The sequence below is a fragment of the Thamnophis elegans genome, chromosome Z, assembly GCF_009769535.1.
Source record: "Thamnophis elegans isolate rThaEle1 chromosome Z, rThaEle1.pri, whole genome shotgun sequence".
Taxonomy (NCBI): Eukaryota; Metazoa; Chordata; class Lepidosauria; order Squamata; family Colubridae; genus Thamnophis; species Thamnophis elegans.
The window spans coordinates 30,556,644-30,575,883 of NC_045558.1; the positions used below are offsets into that span (position 1 = coordinate 30,556,644).

A 19,240-nucleotide genomic window follows, 5' to 3' on the forward strand; every position below is an offset into this window, starting at 1 on the left:
TATACTCCAGACACATTTTTCTATTCCTAATACCAACATTAGAAGTGAACATGCCCAAAGGAAAAAGAATGTCCACTTTTCATTTTTAAAATGTCAGCCCAGCATATATTTCATCATTAGAATTACATTATCCTGGATAAAAGATAAAAGTTTATTATACATAAAGGAAACAATAGCAGCCTATCATAATCAGCTCAATTATAATTATTGGCCTAGCTAGTCTTTCACACTTCCATTTACTTTAATGGGGCATGCTCAGAAAATGCATAGTGGATTTCCCCTTAAATTCTTAAAGAAAAAGACTGCAGTTTATATCATGGAGAGCACAATATTAGCAAAATTGTATGCATTTGTCAAATCAAAGTATGTGCTCTAATTAACAACTTAAACCCATAAACACAAGAACATATATTACACGTATCTGAAAAAGTAACATTTGTATATATTAATGCTACGTTCCTATTCCAAAAATGATATTGGTAAACATGAAATGTCACAGGAGTTGCTAAATGATATTTAATTCTGTAGAGGAATTTTGCAAGTGTCTTTGTAATAGAAAATTAAGTTTCATTACTAGTCTGTTAAAATAAAACACCCAAATTTAACTTTGGTTTATAGATACAGGCCTCCTGATGCATCTTTGTTCACAGGGAGTTGCCTCATTCATTACAACAATGAAGCTGATTGACATCTGCATATCAGATCACATGCACATATCCCTGAATAAAGTAGGCAAAACCTTTTGGCATCCTTCCAGTTTTACTCTACTGCTCAATCATGGGAAGGGTTTCTTTCCAAAATGTCCTATTAGCTACTCGAGTGCTAAAGAGGGGTACTATATGTATATTAAGCATCAGGCAACAACAATGGCTATTTCCAGCCCAATGGTACTGGGCAAGCTGAATGTCTAGATTCGTTAACACATAGGAGAGCTCATGCAGTTGGCAGATTTTATCATAATTTTCACAATTTGCAATTCTTTATAGTCTCTATAGTCTCATTGCACTTTTGATGAAAGAAAAACTTGACTTAAGTATTTTGGATGAGAGCTTGAGCTTGCTGTTTTCTTTTTCTTCTTTTTGCTGTGCTTCTTGTGTTTCTTTCGCTTTTTTGTTTTATCCTTTAAAAAGGGAAATATCAAAAGACAATTGTTATATACTGAAACTACCTGATTCCAATTCACGTTTTGTCTCCCCACAAGCATTTTCAAGGAAAGAATTAATTAATGCCACCGAATATCATAATAAGCCCACCTAAATTAAGAATAACAAATACCACTCTACTAGAAGATTTACAGAAGGCATTGTCCACGGATTTATCTCTAGCTGTTTTTTTTCCACATGTAACATTTTAACTTTAATTCCTCATATCACATTTCATTAATCAGAAAAAAATCCAAGAAACTTAATTCATAATTTGTTGCCAAGTGATATTAGCAAGATTATATTAAATAATCTAATTTGATTTGTTAATTCATTTTATCTCTTATTACCTGCTTTGTACTATTGTATTCAAGAAAAAATAATCTTTTTTAATCTCTAGAATCAATCATTTAAATTTAATACTGTAGTGTTCATTATTTATTTATTAGATTTCTATGCCATATTTCCGTCAAGCATTCCAGCCACTGTACTTCTGCAGTCCTCCTATTTTCTGACTAATATATTTACTCTAAGGAGGATTAAGTGTTTATCTATATATTGTGTGCATTATGTAATAGTTGAAAATCAGTCAATTATTGATATAGTAAAATTACAAGAAACTAGAGCAATTGAAATAGGGAGGTTTGCCCCAGCATATATATTGTTGTTGTTGTTAGTTACAAAATCGTATCCAACCCATCACAACCCTATGGACAAAGTTCCTTCAGGCCTTCCTGTCCTCTATCATCCTCCAGAGTCCATTTAATCTCATGCCAACTGTTTCAATGACTCCATCCAGCCACTTCATTCTCTGTCGTCATATGAGCATATATATATATAGTACATGCTGATATAATATTTGGAGTTTAACGTTCTTAGACAGATAAAATAAACTTACATTTTTCTCTTTTTCTTCACTGTTTTTCTTCTTTTTTGCTTGTACCTTGTGAAGAAGCAGAATGACAGAATATACATTTTACAAAAAAGCTGAAAAACTGCAATAGCAATCACAATAGAAATGCTGCTTAATAATAATATGGAAAACTAGGACTACTTCTCCAATAGCTATTTTGTACTATCTGGCAATTTCCTGTTTTTTAATTCTGCTGCCATGCCTAAAATTTTCAAGAACATCACAGCTGACATTTTGGAGTTCTACAGTGTAAAAAGAACTACGTAAGAAAGATATTTGGTTGAGTTTCTTAATTCATAACATCTGAAGCAGCACATATGGGAAAAGTGAACAAATATTTCCACATATGTGTATGAATGGAGAACTTGGTGAACATTTTTAAATTGTGTAAATGCTTTGCTTTATATTTGGACTGACCTCCTCTGTTTCAATCGATTCCAATGAAGAATCTGATGGCAATAATTCTTCCATATGATCTGCTTTTATTCTTTTCCTAACAAGACTTTTGGAATCCTATGTAAGATAAAATATTTTGTTATGGTCACCTTTGAAAACTCACATTTTCTGTGATAAGAATAGGACCAGCCCCTCTTTCTTCAACTTTCTCGTTCTTTGCCATTGACAGGTGTTGTTATCTACTCTTTTTTTAATGTACTGACTATATAATACTTTGAAGACTAGAAAAGAATCACAGCAAGTATTACATGGCCAGCACACACACATATGCCCACGTGCATGCGGAGAGAGAGAGAGGGAGGGGAGGAAGGGAGGGAGGGAGAGAAACACAGAAAGTAGCCAATTGGGTGCCATATCAAAAAGCCTTGGATGACACTTAGAAAATCTGCCACATTAACAACATTTTCATCTGCTAATTATATAAGACCACATTGCTTGGATCTGGATGTACACTATGCTGATATATTGTGACAACCTAGGTTCTTGAAAAGAAGTTGATTCAAATGAAGGCCAACACCAACTAAAGAACTGGCAGCTATGATTTCACCTTGTTATTTAAGAACCAAATCAAAAATTGCTGATTTTGTGACCAGCTATAATAATAAAAATATACTTTACATTAAAGTAAAAAATACTTAAGAGGTCAACTGATATAATAAATGTGAAGATTTTGGAATTCATTTTTGAAACAACTAGCAATTTTAATGCTAAACAGCTGTTAATTTCAGAGCTTTTTTACAATTAGGTGATTAGGAACTTTGATTGTTATTCTATAATTAAACATTATTTTCAAGGAATTTTGAAAAGTACTATGAAACTGTTTTACCTTATCTCTTTCATAATCTTCCTTTGTCCGTTTAGTTCTTAAACTATCCTAAATAATAAAAAATTAGTTATGTTTAAAAAAACAGCATTAATGACTGTACACTTAAATTTGCTTCTGTATAAGGAAATAGTGCAGAAGTAATGGCATTCTGGAAATGAAACAATCCAAACAGTTTCAATAAAAAAATAAAACATATATGTATTATTGTTGCAATATAGCAAGTAGAGCAAACATTGCACCAGTTTAGAACAAAGAACAGAGAGGTCCAAATTTCATTCATATTCCACATATGTATTTCTGCTACTAGTGAACTCTAATCAATGTAAAAGTTTCATTCATAAATTAGGTAAGGATATTATTATTTTTTACTTTACCTTGCTATCTGAATCAGAGTCTGAACTAGAGCTTTCAGATGACTTCTGTAAAGAGTGATATTTTTTTTTCTTTCTCTTTTTTCCTTGTTTCTTATCCTAATCATGAATATGATAAGAATATTATTAGATTTTGCTCAGATTAAATCATTTCAGATATAAAGCATAAATGTATTTTCTCAACGACTAATCACATGAATAACTGAATTTTATGTTGTCCTTCCCATATCTATATTTTCAGAATAATGATAGTATTTATGTTTAATTTCTTTAATAATTCTTCACCAAATATCATTTTAATATTCTGACTTCATTGACTGAATTCAAAAATAAAAAAAAACTATGATTTTTTTCAGAGAAAAACAAATAAAGCTCAAAAATATTTTTAAATGAAAATTTTAGAAATGAAATGGTTTAAAGTTAATAATTTTATTGTTTATTCAAAAGCTAAATTATTCTGAACTAAGCAGGCATTATATTCCAATTTTTAAAGGAGCAAAATCAATTTATATTATTTTTATCAATTATTATATTACTTTGATAAAAATAAAAGGGAAAATATTCATAATATAATTTTTCATATTTTGGAATGATTTCAATCAGCACCCGAAACAAATACATTAAAAAAAAATCAAAAGTCCTGATTCATGAACAAAGTTTGCCTAGTTAATAGTTATCAGCCTCAGAGAAGTCATGCTGATTTGATGATTTTGATCTATTTGAACTAGAGCACCTACCGTATTTTCACCCATATAACCCGCGGGTTATATGCGTTTTTTACATGCACAGCGCCCCCCTGCGGGGTATAAAAGTGGGCGGGGTATACGTAAAATATTTTACACAGATTAACTAAAGGGAGAGCTTGGGTCCACCACTTTCCTCGCGGCAGTGGGCTGGCTCGGCGGCTCGGGCTCCTTTTCTCCCTTTTCCTGCTTGGGTTTCGGGACGCCTTCGTGAAAACCCCACCCCTGGCAATGGGCGAAGCGACCAGGAAGAAGCAGGAGGTGAGAGGAAGCCCGGATTCTGCAGCCCCTCGCCTTCTCTGGGCTTGGAAGTCCGGCAGGAAGGGGAGCAGGCGGCGGCGCGGCTGTGGCTCCGTTTTCACACACACACACACACCCCTCCCTTCTTCTGCTTTGCTCTGTGAAAGGGCTTCACTGCCGAAGCATTTTGGTTTAAAAAAAAAAACACCGTCCCTTTTTCTCTCCAGTTAACAGGGCCAACCCAAGTGGTGCATTTTATCTGGGAGACGCCACGCAACGAGGGAATCCCCTTTTGGGGGGTGTGTGAGACGCTGACAGAAAAAGGGCAAGCAGTGGCCGTGTGAGGCGGCCTTGAGAGCTCCAAACAACCTACCGTACTGGCTGGCGAGGTTAGTTCTCTAAAGGCCGTTGAAAGCTCCGGGGAAACCCCTTTTTCCGCCCTCGGAGCCCCCGGTGCTTCCTCAACCCCCCCACACTTTTTCCTCTTTGGTTCACCCCACCCCCGCCCTCAAGGGCCCGGGACTCTGGGAAAGTGTGCAGCTGGGGGGCTGGGGAGGAGAGAGCATCTACCGTTCCTCACGGGAGGCACTTCGAGCCTCACCGTATCTGAGAGGCTCTTAGTCGTCGGTGTGGGAGAGGAGAGAAAGGTTAAAATGTTTTTGAAACATAAAAAGAATCCTTTGTGGGCAAACTTAAAGCTGCTGGGCTGCACGGGCTTGCTGTAAATTGAGGGCATGTTTTGCCTTTATTTATTTTGCCGCCTCCCCTTCCCTTCCTCGGAGGGGAACGCTCGGAGCAAAAGGGACCCCCGCCTCGTTAAAGCCGCATCCGACGCTTCACCTACAAACGATCCCGATTCTCCCGCGTCCTTCCTTCCTTCCCTCCCTTCAATGTACCGTACTCTTCCTATAAAGAGAAGGGAAGCGTGAACAAACTCCGGGCAGGAGATGGGCTCGCGTAGAGGTACCAGAAGTTTAACCGTTTCACCTAAGCCACAGCTCGTCCTCTCTTGGGACAGCCTTCCGCCGACATTAAAACGATGCGTGAACTTGCGAAAAACTGTGGCAGGCACGGAGGGGAGGGAGGGAGCGAAAAAAGAAGCGAGAAACGGATATTTTCTCCCTCTTGTGAAGGGGGGAGGATCTGGTGCTTTCCGGCTCGGGCTCCTTTTCTCCCTTTTCCTGCTTTTGCCTTCGTGAAAACCCCACCCCTGGCTATGGGCGAAGCGACCAGGAAGAAGCAGGAGGTGGGAGGAAGCCCGGATTCTGCAGCCCCTCGCCTTCTCTGGGCTTGGAAGTCCGGCAGGAAGGGAAGGGGAGCAGGCGGCGGCGCGGCGGTGGCTCCGTTTTCACACACACACACACCCCTCCCTTCTTCTGCTTTGTTCTGTGAAAGGGCTTCACTGCCGAAGCATTTTGGTTTAAAAAAAAAAAACACCGTCCCTTTCTCTCTCCAGTTAACAGGGCCAACCCAAGTGGTGCATTTTATCTGGGAGACGACACACACACACACACACACGACACGTGCGGCAGGAGGAGCGGCGTCCTCCGTGCTCTCGGCTGCCACAAACGCCACGCAACGAGGGAATCACCTTTTGGGGGGGGGTGAGGCGCTGACAGAAAAAGGGCAAGCAGTGGCCGTGTGAGGCGGCCTTGAGAGCTCCAAACGACCTACCGTACTCCAGTTAACAGGGCCAACCCAATCCCGCGTCCTTCCTTCCCTCCCTTCAGAGCGAGGAAGCGGCAGCTCGTCCTCTCTTGGGACAACTTGCGAAAAACTGGAGGGAGGGGGCGAAAAAAGAAACGAGAAACGGATATTTTCTCCCTCTCGTGAAGGGGGGGGGATCTGGTGCTTTCTCCGCTCGGCGACTAAGAGCCTCTCAGATACGGCGGGGCTCGAAGTGCCTCCCGTGAGGAACGGTAGATGCTCTCTCGCCTGCCAGAAGGGAGCAAAAAAATAACAAAGGAGCGGAGAAAGCACCAGATCCTCCCCCCTTCACGAGAGGGAGAAATCCGTTTCTGGCTTCTTTTTTTGCTCCCTCCCTCCCCTCCGTGCCTGCCAGAAGGGAGCAAAAAAATAACAAAGGAGCGGAGAAAGCACCAGATCCTCCCCCCTTCACGAGAGGGAGAAATCCGTTTCTGGCTTCTTTTTTTGCTCCCTTCTGGCAGGCACGGAGGGGAGGGAGGGAGCAAAAAAAGAAACGAGAAACAGATATTTTCTCCCTCTCGTGAAGGGGGGGGGATCTGGTGCTTTCTCCGCTCGGCGACTAAGAGCCTCTCAGATACGGTGGGGCTCGAAGTGCCTCCCGTGAGGAACGGTAGATGCTCTCTCGCCTGCCAGAAGGGAGCAAAAAAATAACAAAGGAGCGGAGAAAGCACCAGATCCTCCCCCCTTCACGAGAGGGAGAAATCCGTTTCTGGCTTCTTTTTTTGCTCCCTTCTGGCAGGCACGGAGGGGAGGGAGGGAGCAAAAAAAGAAACGAGAAACGGATATTTTCTCCCTCTCGTGAAGGGGGGGGGAATCTGGTGCTTTCTCCGCTCGGCGACTAAGAGCCTCTCAGATACGGCGGGGCTCGAAGTGCCTCCCGTGAGGAACGGTAGATGCTCTCTCGCCTGCCAGAAGGGAGCAAAAAAATAACAAAGGAGCGGAGAAAGCACCAGATCCTCCCCCCTTCACGAGAGGGAGAAATCCGTTTCTGGCTTCTTTTTTTGCTCCCTTCTGGCAGGCACGGAGGGAGGGAGCAAAAAAAGAAGCCAGAAACGGATTTCTCCCTCTCGTGAAGGGGGGAGGATCTGGTGCTTTCTCCGCTCCTTTGTTATTTTTTTGCTCCCTTCTGGCAGGCGAGAGAGCATCTACCGTTCCTCACGGGAGGCACTTCGAGCCCCGCCGTATCTGAGAGGCTCTTAGTCACCGAGCGGAGAAAGCACCAGATCCCCCCCTTCACGAGAGGGAGAAAATATCCGTTTCTCGTTTCTTTTTTCGCTCCCTCCCTCCAGTTTTTCGCAAGTTGTCCCAAGAGAGGACGAGCTGCCGCTTCCTCGCTCTGAAGGGAGGGAAGGAAGGACGCGGGATTGGGTTGGCCCTGTTAACTGGAGAGAGAAAGGGACGGTGTTTTTTTTTTTTAAACCAAAATGCTTCGGCAGTGAAGCCCTTTCACAGAGCAAAGCAGAAGAAGGGAGGTGTGTGTGTGTGTGTGTGTGTGTGTGAAAACGGAGTACGGTAGGTCGTTTGGAGCTCTCAAGGCCGCCTCACACGGCCACTGCTTGCCCTTTTTCTGTCAGCGCCTCACCCCCCCCCCCAAAAGGAGATTCCCTCGTTGCGTGGCATTTGTGGCAGCCGAGAGCACGGAGGACGCCGCTCCTCCTGCCGCACGTGTCGTGTGTGTGTGTGTGTGTGTGTCGTCTCCCAGATAAAATGCACCACTTGGGTTGGCCCTGTTAACTGGAGAGAGAAAGGGACGGTGTTTTTTTTTTTTAAACCAAAATGCTTCGGCAGTGAAGCCCTTTCACAGAACAAAGCAGAAGAAGGGAGGGGTGTGTGTGTGTGTGAAAACGGAGCCACAGCCGCGCCGCCGCCTGCTCCCCTTCCCTTCCTGCCGGACTTCCAAGCCCAGAGAAGGCGAGGGGCTGCAGAATCCGGGCTTCCTCCCACCTCCTGCTTCTTCCTGGTCGCTTTGCCCATAGCCAGGGGTGGGGTTTTCACGAAGGCGTCCCGAAACCCAAGCAGGAAAAGGGAGAAAAGGAGCCCGAGCCGGAAAGCACCAGATCCTCCCCCCTTCACGAGAGGGAGAAAATATCCGTTTCTCGCTTCTTTTTTCGCTCCCTCCCTCCCCTCCGTGCCTGCCACAGTTTTTCGCAAGTTCACGCATCGTTTTAATGTCGGCGGAAGGCTGTCCCAAGAGAGGACGAGCTGTGGCTTAGGTGAAACGGTTAAACTTCTGGTACCTCTACGCGAGCCCATCTCCTGCCCGAAGTTTGTTCACGCTTCCCTTCTCTTTATAGGAAGAGTACGGTACATTGAAGGGAGGGAAGGAAGGAAGGACGCGGGAGAATCGGGATCGTTTGTAGGTGAAGCGTCGGATGCGGCTTTAACGAGGCGGGGGTCCCTTTTGCTCCGAGCGTTCCCCTCCGAGGAAGGGAAGGCGGCAAAATAAATAAAGGCAAAACATGCCCTCAATTTACAGCAAGCCCGTGCAGCCCAGCAGCTTTAAGTTTGCCCACAAAGGATTCTTTTTATGTTTCAAAAACATTTTAACCTTTCTCTCCTCTCCCACACCGACGACTAAGAGCCTCTCAGATACGGCGGGGCTCGAAGTGCCTCCCGTGAGGAACGGTAGATGCTCTCTCCTCCCCAGCCCCCCAGCTGCACACTTTCCCAGAGTCCCGGGCCCTTGAGGGCGGGGGTGGGGTGAACCAAAGAGGAAAAAGTGTGGGGGGGTTGAGGAAGCACCGGGGGCTCCGAGGGCGGAAAAAGGGGTTTCCCCGGAGCTTTCAACGGCCTTTAGAGAACTAACCTCGCCAGCCAGTACGGTAGGTTGTTTGGAGCTCTCAAGGCCGCCTCACACGGCCACTGCTTGCCCTTTTTCTGTCAGCGTCTCACACCCCCCCCCAAAAGGAGATTCCCTCGTTGCGTGGCGTCTCCCAGATAAAATGCACCACTTGGGTTGGCCCTGTTAACTGGAGAGAGAAAGGGACGGTTTTTTTTTTTTAAACCAAAATGCTTCGGCAGTGAAGCCCTTTCACAGAGCAAAGCAGAAGAAGGGAGGTGTGTGTGTGTGTGTGTGAAAACAGAGCCACAGCCGCGCCGCCACCTCCTCCCCTTCCCTTCCTGCCGGACTTCCAAGCCCAGAGAAGGCTTCCTCTCACCTCCTGCTTCTTCCTGGTCACTTCGCCCATAGCCAGGGGTGGGGTTTTCACGAAGGCGTCCCGAAACCCAAGCATTTTTTTTTCTATTGAATTTCAAGATCTCTCCCTTGAGTTGAGTTCCTCCAACCCCTCCCCAGCTCGCCCAGGCTTTCTCCTCCGATTGGTTTTAATGGGTAGGTCCGATGGAATAGCGCTTATGTAATGTTTGCCGATGGCTTACTCATTGCGGGTTATATAAGTGGTCGGGGTATACGGGAAACATTTTACACGATCTTGAAAATCTGCAGGTTATTCGCGTGGGCGGGTTATTTGCGTGGGCGGGTTATATGGGTGAAAATACGGTAAGTATTTTATTCCTCATATATTTTCATACAACCTTTATATCAAATAGTTACATAACAGTTGTTTTAGTAAAAATCAAACAGGAATTTTCTTTACATTTCACAATTCTGTGCTGTGAAATATCAAAAGGGGTTGGAACTAACGTGGTTACCTTCTGTATTAGAATCTCAACTGCTACTTCTTCCCTGCCAGGGAATATCAGAAGGCAGAGGATTGACAAGGAGAAAGAATGCTTATCTTTCTGACTAACCAAATATTTCCATCCAAATTCCTCCAAATTTTTTTCTTCAAGAGATCTGTACCAGGTCCTACCACATATTCATGCTAGAATCATGACTAGGAAACCAATAAAATCTACAGTTCTCCTCTAAAAATAATTCCTTCTTCTATTAATTCATAATGATTTGTGATATAATAAATCATTCTAGCCTGAGAGTTTATTTTTTACTATGGTTCAGGGCATCTTGTCATTTTGATAAAAATTCAGTGTTGTAAGAATACTTAAACACTTGTCTACTGCAATAGGAGGGTCCTCAACAATGATGCATGGTGTTTTAGAAATTCTATTCCCTATTTAATACATGTATTAGGAGAGCTTCATTTCAACACTTTCCTTTTTTTTTTACAAAATTGTTTATTTTTGCTGGTATTCTCCTTAAGTTATTTTAATGTCTATTGAGAAATAGCACAAGTTGTTTCTGATCTAAAAATGTGTACAAAATTTCTACAAAATTCAACTTGGCAACTCCAAGGTATAATCACAATACTTCTCCGTTTCACTTCCACTGATGCATGGATGTGTATAACTTCCTCCGTTATCCAGTTACAGAGGATACAGGAAAGCTTGGATTTTAGCACAGTCAACAAAATACCTTCTTTATAAAATGTCAGTCATTAAATGAATGAACTAAATGTATTTTCAAGTAATAGATGGGAATTAGGAATAGATTCTCTTTCTCTCTTTTGCTCCTTCTCTCTCCCCCTCCCCCCCTCTTTTTAGCACCAATAGGAGGTGCTAAATGACACTGCTTCTCCTCCATTTAAACACCCATTTTAAATAGGAAATTGCAGAAAGTTACAATTCAGTCTTACCTCATCTTCAACATCAGATGAACTGCTGGAAGAATCAGAGCTTGATGAGGAAGAGGAAGATGGAGACAACTTGACCAAAGACAACAAAACATAAATTTGTGAGATGCAGAATTTGTCAACAGAATAAATTAACCCCATGACCCTCAAATTTATGGATATTATCCAAAGCTGCATCACCTGTATTTAAAAACCAATATTTAACACTCATAATAAAAATCCAAAAATCACCCTTTCCCCTTTAAACAAGCTACATGCAACTATCTTAGGTCTTAGGTGTTAAAAAACAAATGAAATCTTTGCTCACCCTACTGGATTTCTTCTTCTCTTTTTTCTTCTTCTAAAAAAAGGATTTCCCCCCATTAATATGTTTGAACGGAGTTAACATTTTTGAAATGTATTCTATTATAACAGCCAACAATAATGCAATTAAAGCAAAAACTATTGTAACAGGAAAATTTCAAATCCATAGTTCTGCATTGAATGCATATATAGGGGCATTTACCTCTTTCTTTCTTGAAGTGCTCTCATTTCCACTTAATAATTTCTCTCTATGTTTTTCAAGTTCTTTTTTCCAGTTCTGAAAAACAATTGAAACAATTATGAGTATTTTTCAAGTACCCTTTGGATTACCAAAGTTAATGGTCACTAACTTGTAAGAGCCATTTCTAAGATGGGAAATTTGTTTGAAATAATTAAATTTGAATGCTATATCCAGTCTCCTGGAAAATCCTATTGAATCCATTCATTCATTTATACAATTTATACTCTGCCAGATTCCTGTTCCCTTTTTAATAGGATTGTACTACTAGGCTTCATTATAGAGGTAATCAGTACTGCAACTTAGTCCCTTATAATTTGTTGGAAGCCACAGAAAGAATTAGGAGAAACATGTGTTATTGTTTCTGTATCTTACATAGAACAGCTTTTCTCATTGTGCTAAAACTACCTTTTTTAATCTGGAGGATTAATATGCTTGTAGCCAATATTAAGTACTTGAGGTTCCTAAAGTTCAATCACTATTAATAGATGAATATCCAACCATGTGTTTATTAATCATTAACAATATTAACAATAATTAATAAACAATATTAATAATATTAACATTATTAATCTTGGGTGTGCTATTAATATTAACATTATTAATCAATGAAAGCTAACATGGTAGAATATTGGTTTTTACTGCTAATCAAATGTTTGCTTTGGTTTGCTTTGGAGTTTTGTTATATTCATTCATTGATTCTTGTTTCTTTCTCCATCCACCTATACCATTTATCCCATATCTGGTAGACCACCGTCCAGGCCTTCCGCACAGCCCTCAAGACCTAGCTATCCCAACAGGCCTGGGGATAAGCTTCTAATTTGCCCCACCCGAGTGTTGAGTGTTGAATGCAAGTTGTGTTTTTATTATTTTACTTTGTTCACATACTGTTTATTTTTGAATTGCACCCCCTCCCTAATGATTGTAAGCCGCCCTGAGTCCCCTCAGGGAAAAGGGCGGCCTATAAATCCTAATAAATACTAAAATCAGTATTTTTTTTTAAAATATATTTTTATTAACAAACGTAAAATATACACACACACACAACTTAGACGTACACCACATTTACACAATACAATATGAACAGGAACTTCCTGTTCTTTATAATAGCAATTATCAATTGATACTGCTCACCTTATATTATTTCTCCTTCTATTGTATTTCATTTGGATTTCACCATTCTTAACCCTCTTATTTTACTCATAAGTATTATTTTTTGAGTTTTGTTATATTCCTTCATTGATTCTTGTTTCTTTCTCCATCCACCTATACCATTTATCCCATATCTGGTAGAATTCTGATTCTTCTTTTCCCTGGATTTCTTTAGTTAGTTTGTCCATTTCAGCACAATCCATAACCTTTCTTATTATTTCATCTTCGCTTGGAATTAATTTGTTTTTCCATTTCTGGGCAGAGGCAATCCTTGCCGCCATAATTATATGTAGTATTAGATGCTGGATTTCTTTTTTGTATTTCGCAGACATTATTCCTAATAAAAAAACTTCAGGTTTCCATTCTATTTTAACCCGTTATTGTCTCCAGCCAATTTTTGATCCTTTTCCAAAAAAATTTAGCCTCCTCACAGGTCCACCATAAATGGTAATATGTTCCGTGTATTGATTCGCATTTCCAACATTTTGAGGAGGTATTTGTTAAGGTTTTAGCTAACCTTGTTGGTGCCAGGTGCCATCTGTAAAACATTTTGTACTGGTTTTCCTTGTATGCAACTGATAGTATCATTTTTAAGTTTGTTCCCCAAAATTTTTCCCATTTTTCTAATTCAATATTATAGCCAAAGTTCTGCACCCATTTTATCATTTGTTCTTTCACAATTTCCTCTTCCATTTTATACTTCAGGAGGAATTTATATATTCTCCCTATCATCTTTCTATCTGAGCTTTTATCCAATTTGTGTGGTTCTGTTTCGATGTCATATAATTTAGTATCTTTATTGTATTTAGTTTTGATTTAGAAGTAAGTTAGCCAGTCAACTTTCATGTTCTGATCTGCCAATTCTTCAATTGTTTTTAAATTTCCCTTCTATCAATTAAGTTGCTGTATCTTAGCATTTTGTTCAAATCTATAAAATTTGGGTGAGTTGTTCTTTCTGTCGGTGATAGCCAATTCAAGATTTTCACATAGTGGATTTTTTTTTATTTTGAGCCATTTTTGCAATAACGCTCTTCTGATTAAATGATTTTGAAAGTATTTGTGCATTTTATTTTTATCATCCCATAGGAATGTATGCCAGCCTGCTTGCAGATCATGGCCTTATAAGGTCAAAATTCTTTTATTCTTTAGCTCTATCCAATCCTTCACCAATGTTATTGTTACTGCTGATGAGTATAAATCCCAATTTGGTAATGCTAAGCCTTTCCTCTCCTTGCTGTTTTTCATTGACTTTAGTTTAATCCTCGCTTTTCGTCCCTGCCAAATGAACCTAGCGGTTATATTGTTTAATTCTTGAAAGAATTTTTTACCCGGATTAATAGGTGTGGCTTTCAATAGGAATAGGATTCTTGGTAAAATATTCATTTTAATTGTCGCTATACGTCCCATGAGTGATAACTGAATATTTTTCCAATTTTCTAAATCTTTATTTGTATCACTAATTTATTATAATTATCATCTTTAATTGTGGAACATTTTGCTGACACCCAGATCCCCAAGTATTTCACTTTCTTAGTTATTTGCATTCTGGTTGCTACTTCCAGTTCTTCTTCTTGCTTTTTTGTCATGTTCTTGGTTATCATTTTTGTTTTGTCTTTATTGATCTTTAGTCCTGCCACTTCGCCATATTCTTCTAATTTTTTAATTAATTTCAGGCTGGATTCTAATGGGTCCTCTAGAACAAATACTAAGTCATCGGCATAGGCTTGGGCCTTATATTTTTCATTTTTGAACCTTTTATTCCATGGTCCTTCCGAATTTCATTTAATAAAATTTCCAAAGTTAATATAAACAGCAAAGGAGACAGGGGGCATCCCTGCCTGACTCCTTTTTTCATTTCAATCTTCTCTGTTAGATCTCCATTCATCAGAACTTTGGCTGTCTGAGTGTTATAAAATCCTTCTATCATTTTTACAAATTTTTCTCCGAATTTCATCTCATCCAATAGTGTTATTATAAATTTACAGATTATGTTGTCAAATGCTTTTTGTGCATCAAGGAAAACCAGTACCATTTGTTTTTCTGGATGCACATCGTAATACTCTTATTATGTCTAGGATGACTCTCGTATTATTTTTAATGTTTCTGTGAGGTAAAAATCCATTTGGTCCGGGTGTATTCGTTCATTTAAAACCTGTTTAATTCTTCCTGCCATAATTGCTGCAAATATTTTATAATCGGAGTTTAGTAATGAAATTGGCCTGTAATTTTGAATTCTTGTAGGTTGGTTTCTTCTTTTGGAATTAGCGATATTATTGCTTCTGGATCAGTATCATTTGATGCATCTACATAAGAAGCAATTAACGCTAAACTATCTATTAGTATAAAACTGAAATTGCATTAGCATTATGTTAATACTATTACTAATAACACAGGTATAAAATCTAGGCTTATCTCTACATTAATCAAATAACAAACCTCATTCATTCTTTCTTCAAATTCTGCTAAGGCCTTTGAACCTTTCTTCTTCTTTTCTAGTTGTTCTTTTACTTCTTCCCTTTAATGAAAAAAATACATAACTTGTATCTGATACTGGTACATAAGTTTAGATCTGAAAATATTAACTTAGAAGTTCTTGATGCTCTCTGAACTTGGTGGGTTTTTTCTAGACATTTCATTACCAAACCATATAACATCATCAGTACAGATATTGATTTAAAGAAACTAAAAGAAAACTTGGTCTCTTTCTCTGTTTGTGCACTTCAGGTGAAACTGTGGTTTCATGCAACTGTGGCTTCATTCATGAAGAATGTGATTTCTGTCAACTTGAAATCTGCAAAAAGCTTTGTGAAACACATCCAGATCTACATTCCAAAATTGGGCAGAAACAGTAATCTTAAGGGGTGGAATTATAAATTTAAGGGATGAAATTTTATTTACTGAATTTATAAGGGCTACCCATCTCACATGCGCAACTCTGGCCAACTAACCATAAATTATGTAGTTGAATTTCCCTCACTTGGGGAAACTGCAGGGGACAGTTCACCTGGAATGAAATTGGTGAGCCTCACCCTTTAAAACTCCACCATCGAGGATTTTGGTAAAAGCCTTAACGCATTTGTAAGTCTTAAAGAGTTTTATTTTTCCCCAAAAGACAAAACATAAAACATGACACAAATTTGGGACCTATCCACATTTGGATGAGTGCTAGAAGCCAGAAATAGGGTGGTAGCCCACATGTGGACCTCAAACTTCATTTTTCATTTCCTGATTTAATATCATATGTGAACTAGTCCATTAATTTGGGGAACAGATATTATATTAAGGCAAACTTTACTACTTCTCTTTCTTAACAAAGTAATCTTATAAAAGGAATAAAGTGATCATTTGTAGCATACCATGTTGGTCTTGGTCTGTTCAAGTAATCTTGTATCGTAGGTCCTGAAGATGGAGCAGGACCTCGTGATCTAGCCATTGCTATGGGATTCATATATGCCTTAAATATGACAAAGAAAGAGTGAGAACTTTAAATTATTCCAATCTGAAATCTTAAAAATAGCTTTTTTTTCTTTTAATTTTCAAAAATGATATATTGTCATTTAGCCCATCTACATAAATTACCACCGATAGAATTTTTAATATATTGGAAAGCGACATTACTGAGACAATATATTTTGAGGGCTTCACCTTTTGCTGATGTATCCTCCTTCCTCTCCAACTATTATAAAAAGCTAGTATTTAAATTAATATATTTACTGTCACATTTTTATATATAAATAAAATGCATTATATTTATATAAGTAAAAAAACCTCTGTTATTAATGAAATACACTAAGTTTCATATGGTTACGGCATTTGGGGTATGCTGGGATATTTCTTACTCTTAATTTGCCTCAGCAAAAGATGTGTACAATTGAACCGTGGGAAATCATTCTGCTAAAAAAATGAGTGGAACTAACACAGAAGATTATCTAATACTGTAATATTTAACATCTTATGCAAGGATAGCAACAAGATAAATATCCTTATGGTACCATTAAGACTAATAAATTGATTACTAAGCTTGCTAAGAGAATAAGGTATATAAGAGACAGAATGAATGTTGTGCCTACATTTCCTTTCACTTATGTTACTACATCATTTTTGATGACCTTTTAAAAACTAGTTACATACTTAAAACATGGGACCTAATTAAATAGTATCATATATGAAATGAAAGCTGGAGAGGAGATGACTAATTTATTATAGCATAAAATGAGAAGGGTGTAGACAACCACTCCTGTATCATTACCTCCTTTTCAAATCTCTCACATATTTCCTACCTCCCTATGCAATCCGAAACATACATTTTCATTGTTAGAAACCTTCAGTGAAGAACAGTTTGTAGTAAAATAAAAGAACAGAAAATATTCAATATTGCCATCTCTTAATTTATTTTTTTAATTAAAAAGACAGTAAAAGAACTATTACCATATTGATTTTTAATGAAGCTATTGTATGCAAATGCAATCTTGGAAACATACATTTATATTCAGGCATGCATATCTAGGGCATACTATTAGCTACAGATTTAATAGAAGGTTATCATTAAACTTATGAGAAATCACGCTTTTTTCTATCAATTCTATTACTTTACCCATAAGGCATTCATTATTTAATATAGACTTATTGTTTCCTACATACATTGTTAACATTTAGCATGTTTGACCCACTAGTCATTTAATATGAGTAGTTTGTGGATTCTACACAACTGGATTCTGCTATGGGCCTTGGTAAGCAATCAAGTTTCTTTGCTTTCTTTTTTTTTTTCATCTTTTTTCTGACTGAAATAAAATAGCCTCAAAGTGACCCTTGAAAGCTAAGGTATAAACAAACAATTTGAAGTTTTATTTTAGACAGATTTTTACTTATACAAAATTAGTCATCAAGCTGCCTATAAAACATCTCATTTATAATATTAGCATACAAATCTTTATTTTAAAGTGGCATGTTTTATAATGGATTTATTACTGCCTCTATTTATTCAAAAAACAAAGGTTATTCACAGAGAGAAATAAGAAACTCCCCGCCAAGTTTTAATATTTCACTGACAGCATACTAAGTTTGCTAAGTGCTTTTCTGGTCCTAAGAGCAACAAATTATCATCCAATGAAATGCAGTTTTTACTTAGGACAAATATAATTAGTCATTTTTTTGTCTTCATTGTATTCTTAGAAGTTTAACAAGAGCAAGGAGCATAGTCTCTTCAAACTGGCAAATAAGGATGAACACTCACCCCCCCCACCCTAAAAAGAACAGCTCAATAGATAGATGTCTTTAGCACTTTTAGCTTCCCACTATTCTTTTAGATAGATCTTACTGCTTTCTATATAAGTGTGTCCCTCAAGTCTACCTAAACAATATATACATTTTGATGTGATTCTTAATATATTATTGTAGGGGTGTGCATAAGCGCAGCAGTGTGCCTAACATCCATGTCCTACTGTCCCCATTTATTTGCACCCATTTCCTGTGTTCTCATTCATGTTCATTCTTATTCCTGTTATCTTGTACATGAGTGACAAACTAAAGAAATAAAATCAGTTCATCTGACAGCACAAAACAAAACAAAAACCACCAACATGAAAAATACGAAGAAACAATGGACGTAAGTTTTTAAATACAAAAACCAGGACACAGATTAATTTATAATTAAGGATCTAATGCTGAGAAACACACACACACACACACACACACACACACACACCATATAAGATTAGACAAAGTCCTTATTTTTTTAAAAAAATACCAGGTTACTTTTCAATTTCATCACATAATTGAGATGAAAAACTCACCACATGTACAGAGGGGCCCAACTTACTACTTAGCTTTCATGGCAAAGGGAGAAATGCTTAATGTATAAAGCCCCCCCCCCAAAAAAAAACACAGACACCCATCTTTCCCCCATTCAAACGACTACCAAGCCCATGACAATCAGAACTATTTTTAGTAGCTCACCCCTTTTGTCAATGCAATGGGGAAAGATCTGCAGGATGTCTGTGACAGACACTGGTATTCCCCCCACGTATACTCCGCTACCCACCCCACCCCCCACCCCCACCCCCCACCTTCAAAGGTGGTCGCATAACCACCGCCTCCCTCTGAATCCTTCATCCCCACCCAGGCCAGAAGGAGAGGCGCCCCTTCTTCTAAACCTTTGCCGTTTCGATCGCGCTTCTAAGGAGAGAGACTTAGTTTACGCACCACCCGGTTATCCCTCTTCCCCATGGCGGGCAGGAATCCTGGAACCCCAGCAACGAAAACCAAACCGGCCTAGCTGGAGCCCCTTTCTCTGCTACCCGTCAAGTTTTTACCATCAGATACTACGGAGCATGCTCAGTGACACCGAACATGCTCAATGGTAGCCATTGAAGCCACTTGCCCTTCCTTGTTTGCCCTCACAAGGAGAACGAAAGGGATGTAAGAAAGAAGTCGGAGTTCAGTTGTGTGCTGCTGTAGTACGACTTCCTCCCCTTTTAAAAAAATATTTAACTTCGAAGCTAATCTTTAAAGAGTTAAAATATTGTATGAAGTAAATATAGGAGAATGAATGCGACCGCAAT

The 19,240-nt window shown here is 39.1% G+C and overlaps 1 protein-coding gene across 1 annotated transcript; it reads right to left on the reverse strand.

The window, feature by feature from the left end:
• Positions 1 to 997: 997 nt before the first annotated feature.
• On the reverse strand, positions 998 to 19,004 carry FAM133B (family with sequence similarity 133 member B). Its single transcript, XM_032235093.1, has 11 exons — positions 18,882 to 19,004; positions 16,037 to 16,134; positions 15,117 to 15,195; positions 11,493 to 11,567; positions 11,295 to 11,327; positions 10,991 to 11,059; positions 3,712 to 3,807; positions 3,338 to 3,385; positions 2,473 to 2,568; positions 2,041 to 2,085; positions 998 to 1,120 (listed from the first exon to the last, which is right to left on the reverse strand). The coding sequence occupies exons 1-11, from the start codon at positions 18,903 to 18,905 to the stop codon at positions 998 to 1,000; spliced, it is 786 nt and encodes a 261-aa protein (XP_032090984.1). The 5' UTR covers positions 18,906 to 19,004.
• Between the last annotated feature and the right edge of the window lie 236 nt (positions 19,005 to 19,240).